At 26.1% G+C, this 14,241-nt stretch overlaps 1 protein-coding gene across 1 annotated transcript; it reads right to left on the bottom strand.

Moving 5' to 3' along the window:
• Positions 1-7,723: 7,723 nt before the first annotated feature.
• On the bottom strand, positions 7,724-11,267 carry BKA55DRAFT_309525 (uncharacterized protein). Its single transcript, XM_046185627.1, has 2 exons — positions 10,559-11,267; positions 7,724-10,493 (listed from the first exon to the last, which is right to left on the bottom strand). The coding sequence occupies exons 1-2, from the start codon at positions 11,047-11,049 to the stop codon at positions 7,886-7,888; spliced, it is 3,099 nt and encodes a 1,032-aa protein (XP_046040624.1). The 5' UTR covers positions 11,050-11,267; the 3' UTR covers positions 7,724-7,885.
• Between the last annotated feature and the right edge of the window lie 2,974 nt (positions 11,268-14,241).

Below are 14,241 nucleotides of genomic sequence, written 5' to 3'. Positions count from 1 at the left end.
TAAGACCTATTAAAATTAAGCACTACTTAAAATACATTTACATATACCTAAATTTACATATAATAGAAGTACTAGCAGTTAGCGAGTTATAAATAGCTACCTTATATACTTTATAGCTATATTAGGTCTGTACCCTTTATTTATTTCCTAATATTAGCTATAGATAACCTCCTTTTTTAAAGGTTAAGGCTGCCCTTACTGGCAGCCTTTATAAGCTAGGCAGTTAGAATTTATGCCCTTATAGATATAATTAATATCTCTTTATAAGTAATTCTGCTATACTTCTATATTTTTAATATCTTCTTCCTTTTTTATATAATATCTCTTTCTTATAAGACCTTTAGTTATATATTTATTAAAAATAGTATTATAAATATACTCTTTCTAAGCTTTAAGTATATTAAAGGGCTTTTAATAAGGTTATTATAATTTCTTTTTTAAAATAAAGCTATTTATAAATATAACTTTAAGAAGGAAAGATTAAAGTAATACTTATTAAGGACTATAATAAAATTAATACTTATATATTATATAAGACCTTATTTAATTATTATAATTAATATAATTTATTTTATTATTATATTAAGTAGTAATAATAAAAGTAAGGATTATTTTAAAGCTATCTTTATTAAAGACTTATTATAGGTATTATAACTTAGCCTTTATGCCTCTTTTAATAGGCAATTTCTTCTTTTTTAATATATACTTATAAGGGGCTTTATTAAGTATAATTAAAAGAAAGAGTATAATATTACTATCTTTTTAAGTAATTTAAATAACTTAAGAAGAATAAAAAGCAATAAATTAATAAGGGAGCTATAGGTAAAGTTATTTATACTTATTTATCTTATATTAGGATTAAGATTACCTTATTATACTCTAAAGCTATACTATTAAAAGCCTTTCTAGTCTCTTTTATATACTTTATATTAATAATAATACTATAGTTAGGTTATATTATACCTATAGTATTATAGCTAAGCTGCTAAAAAAGGCAGAAGAGCTATAATAAGGAAAAGAGGTTATATATAAAGATATAATATATTTATATTAATAGCTATTTTAATAGGTAAACTATAATACTTTATATATTATTAAGAGGGATTTTCATTTATAGCTTTCCTTTCTTATTATATAGTATTAATATAAATAGCTTAATTATAATAGCCTTATATAGTAATGCCTTTATATATTAAAGTTATTATAAAAAGAAGCCTTATTATATAATAACTTAGACTTTAAACCCTATTAGTATAGGCTTATTCTTAATAACTATTATTTTTTTTAATCTGCCTTTAAAAGGGACTATATACTTATTTATAATTAAATTAATTCTTAGAAAATAAAGCTTAATAAATACTCTTTATATATAATTAGATTACTTTTTAGCTACTTAAAAAGTCTTTAAAAGATTACTATTATCCCTTATATTAAGCTTAATATAATTAAAAGTATAGAAATACCTTAGAATTAGCTTAAATTTCTATAATAATATAAACATAATAATTAAGTAAAGAAGGCATTAATCTCCTAGGCTAGGGGCCTTCTAATAGTCTTTTATTAATATTTTCTTATAAATTCTTTAGTAAATAAAAACCTTTAGCTATATATAGGCTATTATAGTAGAGATACCTTTTTACTTAAGAATATATAACTATTTAAAAAGGGGTATATTTTAATTATTAATAATACTATTTTTAAGTAGGTAAGTAACCTAGCTATTAATATATTTAATTTATAACTATATAAAGGAAATAAGTATAAAAAGCTAGAATAATTTAAGTAGTTTTTAAGGTAAAAGGTTAATCTTAAAATTATAATATTCTAGCTTAAATGGTTAAAAATTATTACTACAGCCCTCTTTAAGCAGAAAATTAGGCATGCTAGTAAGGTTATTAGCTGCCCTTAAAGGCAGGATATTAAAGCTATAATTATTTATATTATCTTATATCTTTTAAGAGCTTATTATTTTAATTAAGACTTATTAGGGTTAATTTATATAAGGATTTTTATAATTTTAGCTATATTAAATAAAGAAACTATTTAATAAGAACTTTATATACCTTGCAGGTACTAGCGTTATTAGTAAGTAAAGTAGGGCCAGTAACCTGATTGCAGTCTTATGCTGCTTAAAGAGATAATATAACCTCTTCTTATTATATCTCTGCTATTTTATACTTTACTTCCCTTTAATAGTAAATTATATTATCTTATATTACTATTAGATACTTATATATAATATAGCTATACCTTTTTAATACTAGGAGCTATTTAATAATTATATTATTATTTTTTAAAAGCTTTAAGTTAAATAGATTTACTATATCTTTATTAATATAATAATTAATAATATCTTATAATATATTATTAGTTAATTAATATATATATTAAAAGTACTTTATAAATATATCTAGCTAGAGTATTATCTTATATATTTTATAAATAAGTATATAGTACTTATTATTAACTTTTATATATTTACTTATTATTATTAAGTAATACTTAAAAAATTATAATAATAAATAAAATAAAGTAGTAAATACTATTATAATTATATTTTATATTATATAAGTAAAATTCTAATATAAATAATATAATAATTATATATTTTTAAATACTAATAATTTAATATAATTTAATATTATATATATTTACTCTTAAATTGTATTTATAAAAATACTTCTTTATATTATTATTTATTACTTGCCCCTAGCTTAAGGTAACTTTTAAAATAATATTTATAAAATTATCTTTACTAATAAATAAGTAAATATAAACCTTATAATTATAATTATATTTAACTTTTAAGTTTAAAATAACTTTACTTTCTTTATCTATAAGAAATATATATAATAGATCTTCCCCTATTTATATTAATAATATATTAATATTATAGCTAATTTGCCTATTTAGTAATATAGCCTGTCTTATAACTTATTTAATCCTCTTTTCGCCGCCAATACCAAATTTAGTTATAACTTTAAGTCTTTAACTTTAGGCAACCTAAACTTATATAAAACTTAATATATTTTTCCTTTAAACCCTGCAATTACCCCGCTTCTATCCCAGATATTACAGTATAATATCCCCCTATCTTCGCGCTCTTATAATCTAAGACCATAACCAGCCTAGTCTATATATTACTAGCCATTAATTAGCTTTATAGCCTTTATTAGCTTTACTAACTATTTCTTTATATTATTACGTTATTATTTATAAGGGTTTTTAAGAATTATTAATTTAAGGTTTTTAATAAATCCCTTATTACTTACCTTTATAAGCCTTTTTATTATAAGGGATTACTTTAGCTTTTATAATAACTTAATCTCTTTTTTAAGGTAGCCTTTAGAGATTATTAGCTTTTTATAATAATAATATATAAATAAGAAAACTTTATAGCCTAAAATAGCTTACTTAATAAAGGAAATATTATCTTTTTTATTTTAAGTCTTTTTAATCTTTATTATTATAATATAAAGCTTATTTTTATATTTATAGTCTTTAAGAGTTATTATAAAATAAGGGATTAAGTTAGGCATTTTAATATAAAAGGCCTTATTAGGTAGCTGCAGGCTTCTTTAGACAGGCATTATAATAGTGCAGCTATGATGCTGTTAGCGGTTGCGGTTAGAAGGGAAAGTCAGGTCGGATGACTTACTGAAGCGTGATGGATGATTGAAGCGTGGTATCCTTTTAGGTGGGTTATAGGAAGAAGGTCAGGGCTAGCTAATAAGTAGGGCTTTTTAGCTGGCATATATATAGCTAGGTTTAGGCTATAATTAAGGCAGCTAATTATAATAATTTAACTTAATAAAGCTTTACTAGCTATAGGGGCAATAAATATTTAAATAATATTAGATTTTAGAAATACTTAAATATACCTTTTAAGGCTAACTTATAAACTTATAAAAAAAAAAATTTAATAATAAATTTTATAGTATTTACTTTAAATATATAATATTAATTATTTTTAATATTCCCTTTAAGATAATAAGTATTATAAAAATAACTTTTAATGCCTTTACTTAGTTAAATTACTATCTTATAAATTAAGTAAATTAAAATAGAATATTTAAATAAAATAATAGCTAGACTATTAATTTAAATAGTAATATAAGTCTAGATTAAGGGCAAAAAGTTAAGGGTCTTTTTAATAAAGTAATTAGTATTATTATAGCTAACTCTTTTTTATTTTTTAATAGTAAAAGTTATATTAGGATTTATATTATTACTTATATTATTATACTAGTTAAATAGTAAATATACCTTATATATATACTTTTTAATAATATATATAGCTAGTTATTAATATATTTAAGTATTAATTCCCTAGTTTTATATCTCTTTTAAAGTAGCTTTAATTACCTTTATACTATATATTAGTGCCTAAGGCTTATTATTATATTAGAAAAGTAAGTATTTTTATTTATAAGGTATTATTTAATTAGTTAAGCTAGACTGCTCTTATTAAAGTAATACTATAAGATATTATATATAAATAAAGTACTTAACTATAATAATTAATATTATATTAGTAGAAATTAAATAATATAAAATTCCTAGTTTATTAACTACTTAGCTTTATAGTACTATAAAGTATAAATAATTAAGCCACTTTATATAAAGATTTTATAAAGTATATAAGAACTATTTTTAATTACTAGGCTTAAGAGCTTGCAAATTCTTAATAAATAGCTATAAGCTATTAAAAATCTCTTATTAATATTTTCTTTTAATATTATTACTTTTTAAAAATATAAAGTAATTACTTAAAAACTCTAGTAATTATTTATAATAAGCCTAACTATATATAATATATAAGTTTAAATAAAAAGGTCTTAATATATTATATTAAAATTATTATTAGGATAGCTAATAAAGGAGGAACCTAGCTATAAGTCTATAAAATTATCTTTAATCTTATTAATATTTAAATTAAGCTTAAATCTAAATATTAGTTTATTATATAAGTCCTTTACCTAAGTAATAAAGTAATTAACTAGTTTATAAAACTCTTTTATAAATAGTAAGAGATTAATCTTATATAAAATAACCTTCTTATTATTACAATAATATAAAAGGAATAGAGGTAATTTAATTTTAGCTATTTTCTAATTAAAGTTATAAAGATTATATAGCTTTATTAATAGTATAAGTAAACCTTATATTATATATTTTTATTATACCTTATTTAGTTATTATATTAGAAACTATAATTATTATTAAATTCTAATAATAGGATATATGTAAAGAGGTAATATATACTTAAGAAATAATAAGCACTATACCTAGATAAGACTTACTAGGTTTAAATAATACTTTTTAAGTAGTTAAAATTAGTAATAATTAGAGGAAAAACTTAAAATATTATTAAAGTAAATAAGTAATATAACACTAGGTTATTTATTTATAAAGCTTTTTATAATAAGTAATAAGCTAAATTTAAGAAAACGCTTAAGAAATACTTTTAAGCTCTTAATTATTATTCTATTAATAGACCTATAGCCTAAGTTATAATAAAATAATAATATATTAGGCATATCTTAACTATCTATATTAGACATCTAATTATTAAAATTATTCTCTTTTTTACTCTCCTTAAAATTACTAACTTTTTCTTTATTACTTTTATAATTATTACTAAATTCTTTACTAAATATACTGCTATTATTATTATTATATAGGCTTCTAAAACTACTTAAGAAATTAATCTTAATATCTTTATAATTATATTACTAAGGAATATTAGAATAATAATTTAGCTCTTATAGCCTAGGCTAGCTTGGTTTTATTATATTAATATATTATTATATATAGTATTTTTATAGATGCTTTACTTAATTTTCTATTTATATAATTAGGCGAATTTTAAGTTCTTACTATCTTATTATAATTAATAAGAGGTATGCCTATAATAAAAATATAATAAACTATTTCTATAAAAATTAATTTCTTTTTTATATATTTTACTTAACTTTAAGAGTTAATAGCTTTACTTAATAAATATTAAGTCTAGAACTAGCTAGCTAATATAAAAGTACCTAAGTTATATTTTCTCTTATAAGCTTATATTAGTTTAATATAATATTAATAATACTTAAAAAACTTAAGATCTTCTCTTTATCCTTTTTAGAATTATATATAAATAGACCTTATTTAAGAATATAATATATTATTAATAAATTAATTTTAAGGAAGCGCGTTATTACTTATAGGATATCTTATTAAATATTTTTATTTATAATTTACTATTTTATATACTCTAGCTATAAGCTTATTACTATAAAGGAGTTATTAATAAAAGCATTATTATAAAAGTATAATTAAGTTTTAACTTCTTAATATATCTTTTTATATTTTAATACCTTATTAATATATATATATATATTAAGTAATACTTTACTATTATATATTAATCACTTTATAATAAATATTTTATTAAATTCTAAGGTATACCTATAGCTTATTAGCTTATAGCTAACCTTAAACTAGCTATTAGCTGCTTTAAATAAAAAGAACTGCTAATATATAATACCTACTCTTTATAGTTTTTAGGGCTATATATAAGTATTATAGATCCTAGGCTATCTATAACCTTAGGGATTAGTCTAGAAGTGCTAAGTAATATAGTATTATTAAATCTTTTAGATATTCTGGAAAATAAGCTAATATATTATATATCCCTGCCTATTAGGTTATAAGGGGTTAAGCTCTAGAATTAAGATAATTATAAAAGGCAGAAACTTAAATTTAGTACTTAATTATAGTTAGTTTTTACTCATTCTAAGGAGCTTATTAATAGCCTCTATTACTTAATATTATATAGCTAATATTATATATTTATACCTATTATATAAATAAGTAAATACTTTATTTAATATATACCTATAATAATATATCTAGTATATTAATACTTAATAGGATTTATAATATATAAAAGGGCCTAGTTTTATTATAATAAGTAAGAATAATATAATAGTAAATTATAATAAGTAAGAATAATATAATAGTAACTTATTAAAGTAAAAGTAAAAGTTATAACTTTAAGTGCTATATGCAGTTATTATATTATATACCTTATATAAGATATTAATATATTTTAATTAGCTAATAAAAATTAACTTTACCCTTATTAATAAATTTAACTCTACTCCTTATAAAGCAGGGTAAGAAAATCAATTCTACTATAATTAATATTATTATTAACTACTAGGGGAAACGAGATTAAGACATCAATTAGCGAAATATATATATTTTTAGGTTTTAGAGCCTTATAGGCAGTAGCCTACTAAGCATAATAAATCTATCTATCTATCTAACTACTAGGGGAAATAGTAAAGCATTTCTTCATTTAATATATAAAATAGATAATATAACACAAAGACATATTTTAGAGTATAAATAAGAAATACAGTAACCTCTCCTTTTATCTAGGAGATAAGGCAGTATTAAATAGTTAGAAATAGAAGCTAGATATAGACATAATATAGGCCATAATTAGGTTTGTAATTATTATAGGTTGCTTAGAATAGAGGTAATATAAATACTACTAACCTAGTAATATTTTATTAATACTAACTAATAACCCTTAAAGCCCTTAAATAGTTAATAATAAGTATTACTTTAACTACTAAAGATAGGAAACTAAATACTTAGAGGAATTAGGCTTTAAGTTAGCTTGCTATATACTAATATCTATAAAAATAAGAGAGAAGAATAATAGCTAGACTAGAAAGAATAAGGCAGGATTTTCATAGGCTTAGCAAGAGCAAGGCAAAAACTAGAGAGTTATATATAATCTTAGCTTCAGAGCCCTTTAGGCGTTGGCCTACCAGGCGTAATAGACTTGTGTGTGTGTGACTACTAGGCTTGCGTGATCGAAAATCTATTGCAAGAATAAATTCAAAACCATTGCCAGCAACAAGAATACACAGCATCCCCATACGGTGATGCTAACCCCAAATCTTGTACCACCTCGACTTTCTCTCAAACCCTGTGCTAGCTGCATTTGCCTCGACAATTCTGGATCGTCTTTTGGCCCATAAAGCTCATATAACTGCCACAGTGATATACCTCCGGGAAATTCCCTTGCCAGCGATGGCGGAATACACATGTCCGTAATATTTAAGTCCACCGCTTCTTTAGTGCCATGGGTTGGTCCAAACCTTATCCAACACTTGGATATAGAAACCCGAGGCTGATCTCTCCCTCGCACGACTTGATTAACTGCAAGCATGCGATCGTGCGTAGGAAGATCGGGGAGTGACCAACTGAATACCACTGGTGTCACAGCATCATATTCTAAATACTTAGCTATACGCGGCCAATGATATTTCTCTTTTTCAAACATAGTCCCATATATCCATGCCTGACAGATAAGGCCCTGCCATGTTGAGAGAGGTATATCGTCCCATGGTGGAAGGTAGCCTTTGGAATTAGGGCTAAAGTCGAGCTGTAAAAGATATTCCTGGCATGAGACATCATCACCCTCCCTCTTTGTGGAAGCAGCTCTGAGAAGTGAAGCACGTATGCTGTCTAAATGCATCCATGGATGATCAGTGTTGGTCAGTTCCCAGCGCAAATATTGCAACCAGCCAATCCTAGCAGCAGTTTCTAGCACTGAAACCGTCGCTGGTGTTCGCTGTCCTCTGTCGAATTGCCGGAATGTGTTCCAGTTTCCTGTATGTTGTGATTGGAATAACCAGGAGTCTAATTCTGATAGTTGCTGGAAAACGAATGTGTCACCATCTTTAAAATTATCCCTTAGCCACGTTAATAGCATTTCTAGGATATCATAATTAAATAATGATGGCACAAACGGCCCCGAAGCTTTCCACGTCTGTGTGAGTCCTTGGATCATGGTCAGCTTTTGGTCAGCTGCTGAATCGGTGATCTTGTTAACTCGAAGTTGTAGGAACTCATAGACAGAGCGATGTGAAACCTCCAATCGGTAATAGTGAACTGGCAGTATGCGCCTCTGGCCCATTCGTTTAGTGTTTTTGATCGAGGTAACCATTCCTTTTAAGAGTAGTGGCAACCTTCGCTCAAAAGCTTCCACATGTTCTCCTAGCCAAATCGGATCTCCACAGTCTCTTCGATCAGCTGTGCTCAAAGATCTGTTGTGGCCAATGCACTGCCGAATAAAAGAGAATAAAAATGTTCGATGTGGGGGTTTTGTACGAAGTAAGATATAGAGAATTGTGTAAGCCTCCTTCCTATCTGGTTCAGGAAAATCATTCAAGATCTTTTCATAAAAGGCCTCTAAAGACTTTGGGAGAGTTGACAGAGTCCTGTAAAGCTGTGGGAGATCCTCGCTGTGATCCAACTTTTCTGTAACGTATTTCAGAACGAGCTTTACCCAGATAAACACCCCGTTTGCCTCATCGATAAACTCCTGAATAAAGCCAAGTTGGTCTTCCTGGGGGAAACTTTGGAAGTCGGGGTGTTCAAGTATGTCGTTTTCGATAGCTTTGCGTATGTCGTCTCGTGTGACTGCATGTAACCTCATTCTCTGGCCGGACGGAAACCTTGTAAGCCAGGGATCTTCTTCTCGGCTAGAGACGCAAATTTTGACATTTCCTCCGGCCCATGATAGTAACCGCATCGCTAGCTTCCATTTGGGAAACGTTATGTCTTCGAATTCGTCTGCACCATCCAAAAAAATGCAAAACCGATAGTTAGATGACGAATTAGTCAATACAGCCTCGAGTGCTGCTTCAATGTCTTCTTTGCTAATACGTTTCTTTTTATCACTCCGAAGTTTCAAAGACGGCCAATTCTCAGGATTCCAGAATTGCGGGAGTGCTTGGGGAATAAGACTTTGCCGGGCTTGATCCAGGATTGAGTACAAGAGGGTTCTCTGGAGTCCCTCCATGGACTTTTCCAAGCTTTGACCTGGCTTTGATAAACAGACAATGGCTTTGATGAGTTTCTTGCCGTCACCATCAGCCCACGAGTTCAAGAGTGTCTTGGCCTCTTTATGGTGCGCGATAAGGTTCATGAGAGTTGACTTGCCACTTCCAGGTTTTCCAGTAATGTGAAATATTCCATGTCCTTGTAAGAGCCACAGCTTAAATGATAAATCCAATGTATGGGTATGAGATTCTGGAATACTCTCGTCATACAACATCCACTCATAGGTACCCTTTGAAGCTGGCGCTTCATCAAGAATGGCTCTCTTTGTATTCATTCCTGGGAATGATATTCCATCAAGGATGCATTGGTGATTCATGGCCTGCAGTGTTCCTTGAGAAACCTGATAGAAGGTACGGATATGCTCTATGCTCTCAACCCAAGCATCTCGATCGTCGTTGGATTGTCTCTGAAGGTTGTCAATCATGTAGCGTAGCTCCGCCGCAGATGTAAACACTTGATTACGCAAATCGTTGAGGTCCTCTCCAAGTGGACTCACGATATCTCGCAAGTCTAAAGCCTCTCCATCCCGGCTGTTGCCAGCTTGTATCAGATCCTCAAGCTTAGCAAGGATATCGGACCTTTTTGGCAGCCATGTCAGTTACAAGAGAACCATAACAATGTACGTGAGCAGAAAGGGCCTTACCTTGATATCACAGCTAGGTGAATACTGAGCTGGGTTATGCAGGCAGTAAACTCATCTCGTAATGCTCTTGCCTCGGATCTGGTCCAGACAACGTGTATAGCGGCCTTGGACGTCTTCCCAATACGTCTTAATCTGTTACTGAGTTTTGCATTCGATGTATCTATTGACGAGTTTTCGGCTGTCTTTTCTCCTACTGGGTATGTATTGATAAGGCTGATGAGCCCTACGCCGATTTCCTTGCATCTCTCTGCTACGTCTAGCATGCCTCTTTCGGCACCGGAGAGACTGGCTCCGCCTTTGGTTGCTACTCCATCTTTCAATGACTGAAGGCTCGGGTCTAGAGCCGACGTCACTGTCTTCAGTCGCTCATAGTCGTCCAGGGTGCCATTGGAGGCATCGTACAGCTCATAGCCAGTTTTGGTGACTTTGCAGATAAAATCAACGAAGGAAAGGACCGCTGACGTAGCGCCAATGGCAGAGGCAGGGTCCATGGGCTATGATGTAGCCAACTGATGGCTCCCAGATATGAGAAAAGGAAAAAATAGCGAAGGAATTGACGGAATTGAGCCGATGAGAGAAATGCAAGGAAAGCGGGGTCAAGGTGAAAAGTGCTTAAAAAAAGTCATGAAAATCAGGCTCTGAGATGATACAGCCTCAACTTTCGATTGGCTCATATCCCGGCGCTTAGGTATTGGTGCCTAATAGATTTAGGCAGTCTTAAAGATAGCTAACAATACTTTAGTTGCTCTGTTTGCGAAAATCTATATTAATTAATACTGGCAGGAGTGGCATGGTTTTCGCCTGGGCTTTTAGTTACACGTATTGGAAAGCCTTTTCTCTAGCCACTATTAGTTAAGACTCTTTTAGTAAAAGGGGAGACCTTAAGACCATTGTTTGCGTTGACAGCCTGCCGATAATTAAATTTATATAGGAAATTTCATAGCGCTAGTAAAATATAGGTATTGCAATAATGAAAATAAGCAGGTGCTAATAATTAGCATTTTAGGCATTATAGTAGTAATAATAAGTTTAAAATAGGTATAAATATAAAAGAAATATCTATAAATTAATTAATATTAATATTAGTATATAAACTTATAATATTAGTAATTATATAATAAATTTACTTTAAGGTTATTCTTTTTATAATTATTAGGTAATAAGGTTTATAAATATAAATTAGTCTGTTATAGCTAATTAAAGTATATTCTTAACTTATAAAGTTTAGTAATAGCTATAGCTATATATCTTATTATATTTAAGTTATATTTAACTTAAATTACTAATATAAAATAAAAAGGTTTAAAAAAGGTATTAATATTATATAATAGCTTATAATATATAAAGGTTAAGTTAAGACTTTAATTTTATTAAATTTATTTATAATAAAGTACTTTATATATAAGTTAGAATACTAACTTCTTTATTATTATATATACTAGACTATAGTTATATAAAAATAAGTAAAGCTATATCTTTATAATACTTTATATAATCTTAATATTTAAGAAATTAGGCTTATATAAAAGTAGGTATTTAAGTATAATATCTTTAAGGGTTAGTTAAAGGCCTATATTAATATATTACCTAGGCCTAATAATATATTATTAATTATAAGTTTAAGTCTATTAGATATAAGAGATATTTAAGATAAATTTATCCTAAAGTAAAGTATACTATTTTAGTCTAATTACCTATATATAAGTATAAGGTTAAGGTAGATTTAAAAATATCTTAAGGTTAAGTATAATTAGGATATAAAATTTAAAAATAAATATTACCTAGCTATTATAATAAATAAAAACAGAAGTAATAGTTTAAAAAAATAAAAGTTTATAATTAATAAGTATTTTTTAATAGGCCAGGAAGTAAGCTATTTAAGGTAATAAGAGAACTAAATCGTAAAGAATTAAAAGCCTAAGATAATAAATTATAAGCTATACTTTAAAAAGCTATTATTATATTTTAAAATAAAAGTAAAAATATTTAAAATTAAAAAGTAAAATATATTAATAAGGAAAATAACTTTATTATATTAAACCTATAACTTTATTAGCTTAGTTTTATTATTTACTTAAAGGATTTTAATAAAAAAAAGGACTTTTTAAAAGACTTAATTATTATAAAGTTATTATAACCTAACAAGGGGAAGCACTTATATTATATATAACCTACCTATAATCTAAGCCAATAATACAATAACTTATAAATAAACCTTATAATAACTATAAGCCTTATAATATAGCTTATAATATTAACTTATAACTTACTATAAGCCTAACTTATAATATTATAAGATATTATATTATATATATATATTTATTTAATAATAAATAAAACTTAGCTTATTAACTATTAATAAAACTTCTTTACTTAAATATACTTAACTTACTTTATTTATTATTAAGAGATATAATACTTTATAACTACTTAATATAATACCTTATAACTTTATAAATATTAAACGTAATATAAATTAGTTTACCTATTTAAAACTATTTTTATTATATATTAATAGCTCTTATTTAAAATATATTATATTAAATAATTAAGTAATATTATATTATTAATATATTTAATAATATTAATTTAATACTTCCTTATATTAAATTACTATCTAGCACTATTAAGTTAATAACTAAAGTCTAATAACTTTATAATACTATATATATTTTATAAGCTTAGGTAAATATATGCCTTATTATAATTACTAATAAAGGCAGTAATAAATATAACCTAGGTAAAGTACTTAAGCCCCCTAAATTAAAACCTTTTAGAGGCTAAGTTATTAATATAATCCTATTCCTAACTTAAATAAAGGCTTACTTCTGCCTTTATAAAAACAAGTTAAATACCTTAATAAAGAAACTTTTATATATTATAAGATTAATTTAAAGAAATATAAAAAATTAATTTAAACTTATCTTAAATAACTTCCTTAAAATAAAAAAAGGAATAAGTTTAAGATACTTAAAATATCTTTAGAAATTAAAAAAGCTTTAAATAAACCCTTAAAGATAATTTTAAAGTAATTAATAAAAAATAATAAGTTATAATAAAGTTACTTATATTTAAATAAACTAAGTTATATACTGCTTATTTTACTAAGTTTTAATAGCTTATATTTAAAATTAAATAAGATAATAAAGCCTTAATAAAAATTTATTATAAGAAATTAAAGGAAAAAGTTAAGGATAAATTATACCTAGTTAATAAACTTAAAGAAAGTCTAACTATATATATTACTATAATAATTAAGATTAAAAATAATAATATAAATATAAAAAAAAGAAAATAAATTATAAATAAAGTAATAATTTTAACTTATATTATCTTAGCTAATAATATAATAATAATTAAGGTAATTCTTAAAACTAAAGCTAATTATAAGGTAATTATTAAAATAATACCTTATTTTTTTATTTTTTTTTATTTTTTTAAGTTTATAAGTTAGCCTTAAAAGATATATCTAAGCATCTCTAGAGTCTAATATAGTTTAAACATTTATTGCCCCTACAGCCGGCAAAGCTTCATTAAGTCAAATCATCATAGTTAGCTGCCTCAATTGCAGCCTGAACCTAGCTGCACATATGCCAGCTGAAAAGCCCTGCTCATCAGCTGGCCCCAACCTTCTTCCTACAACCCACCTGAAAGGTCTTTCATCGACCTCTGCTGCCACGCTT

The sequence above is a fragment of the Fusarium redolens genome (genome assembly GCF_020744475.1).
Source record: "Fusarium redolens strain MPI-CAGE-AT-0023 chromosome Unknown BKA55scaffold_59, whole genome shotgun sequence".
In the NCBI taxonomy this organism is placed as follows: Eukaryota; Fungi; Ascomycota; class Sordariomycetes; order Hypocreales; family Nectriaceae; genus Fusarium; species Fusarium redolens.
This window is presented reverse-complemented; position numbering and strand designations above follow the sequence as displayed.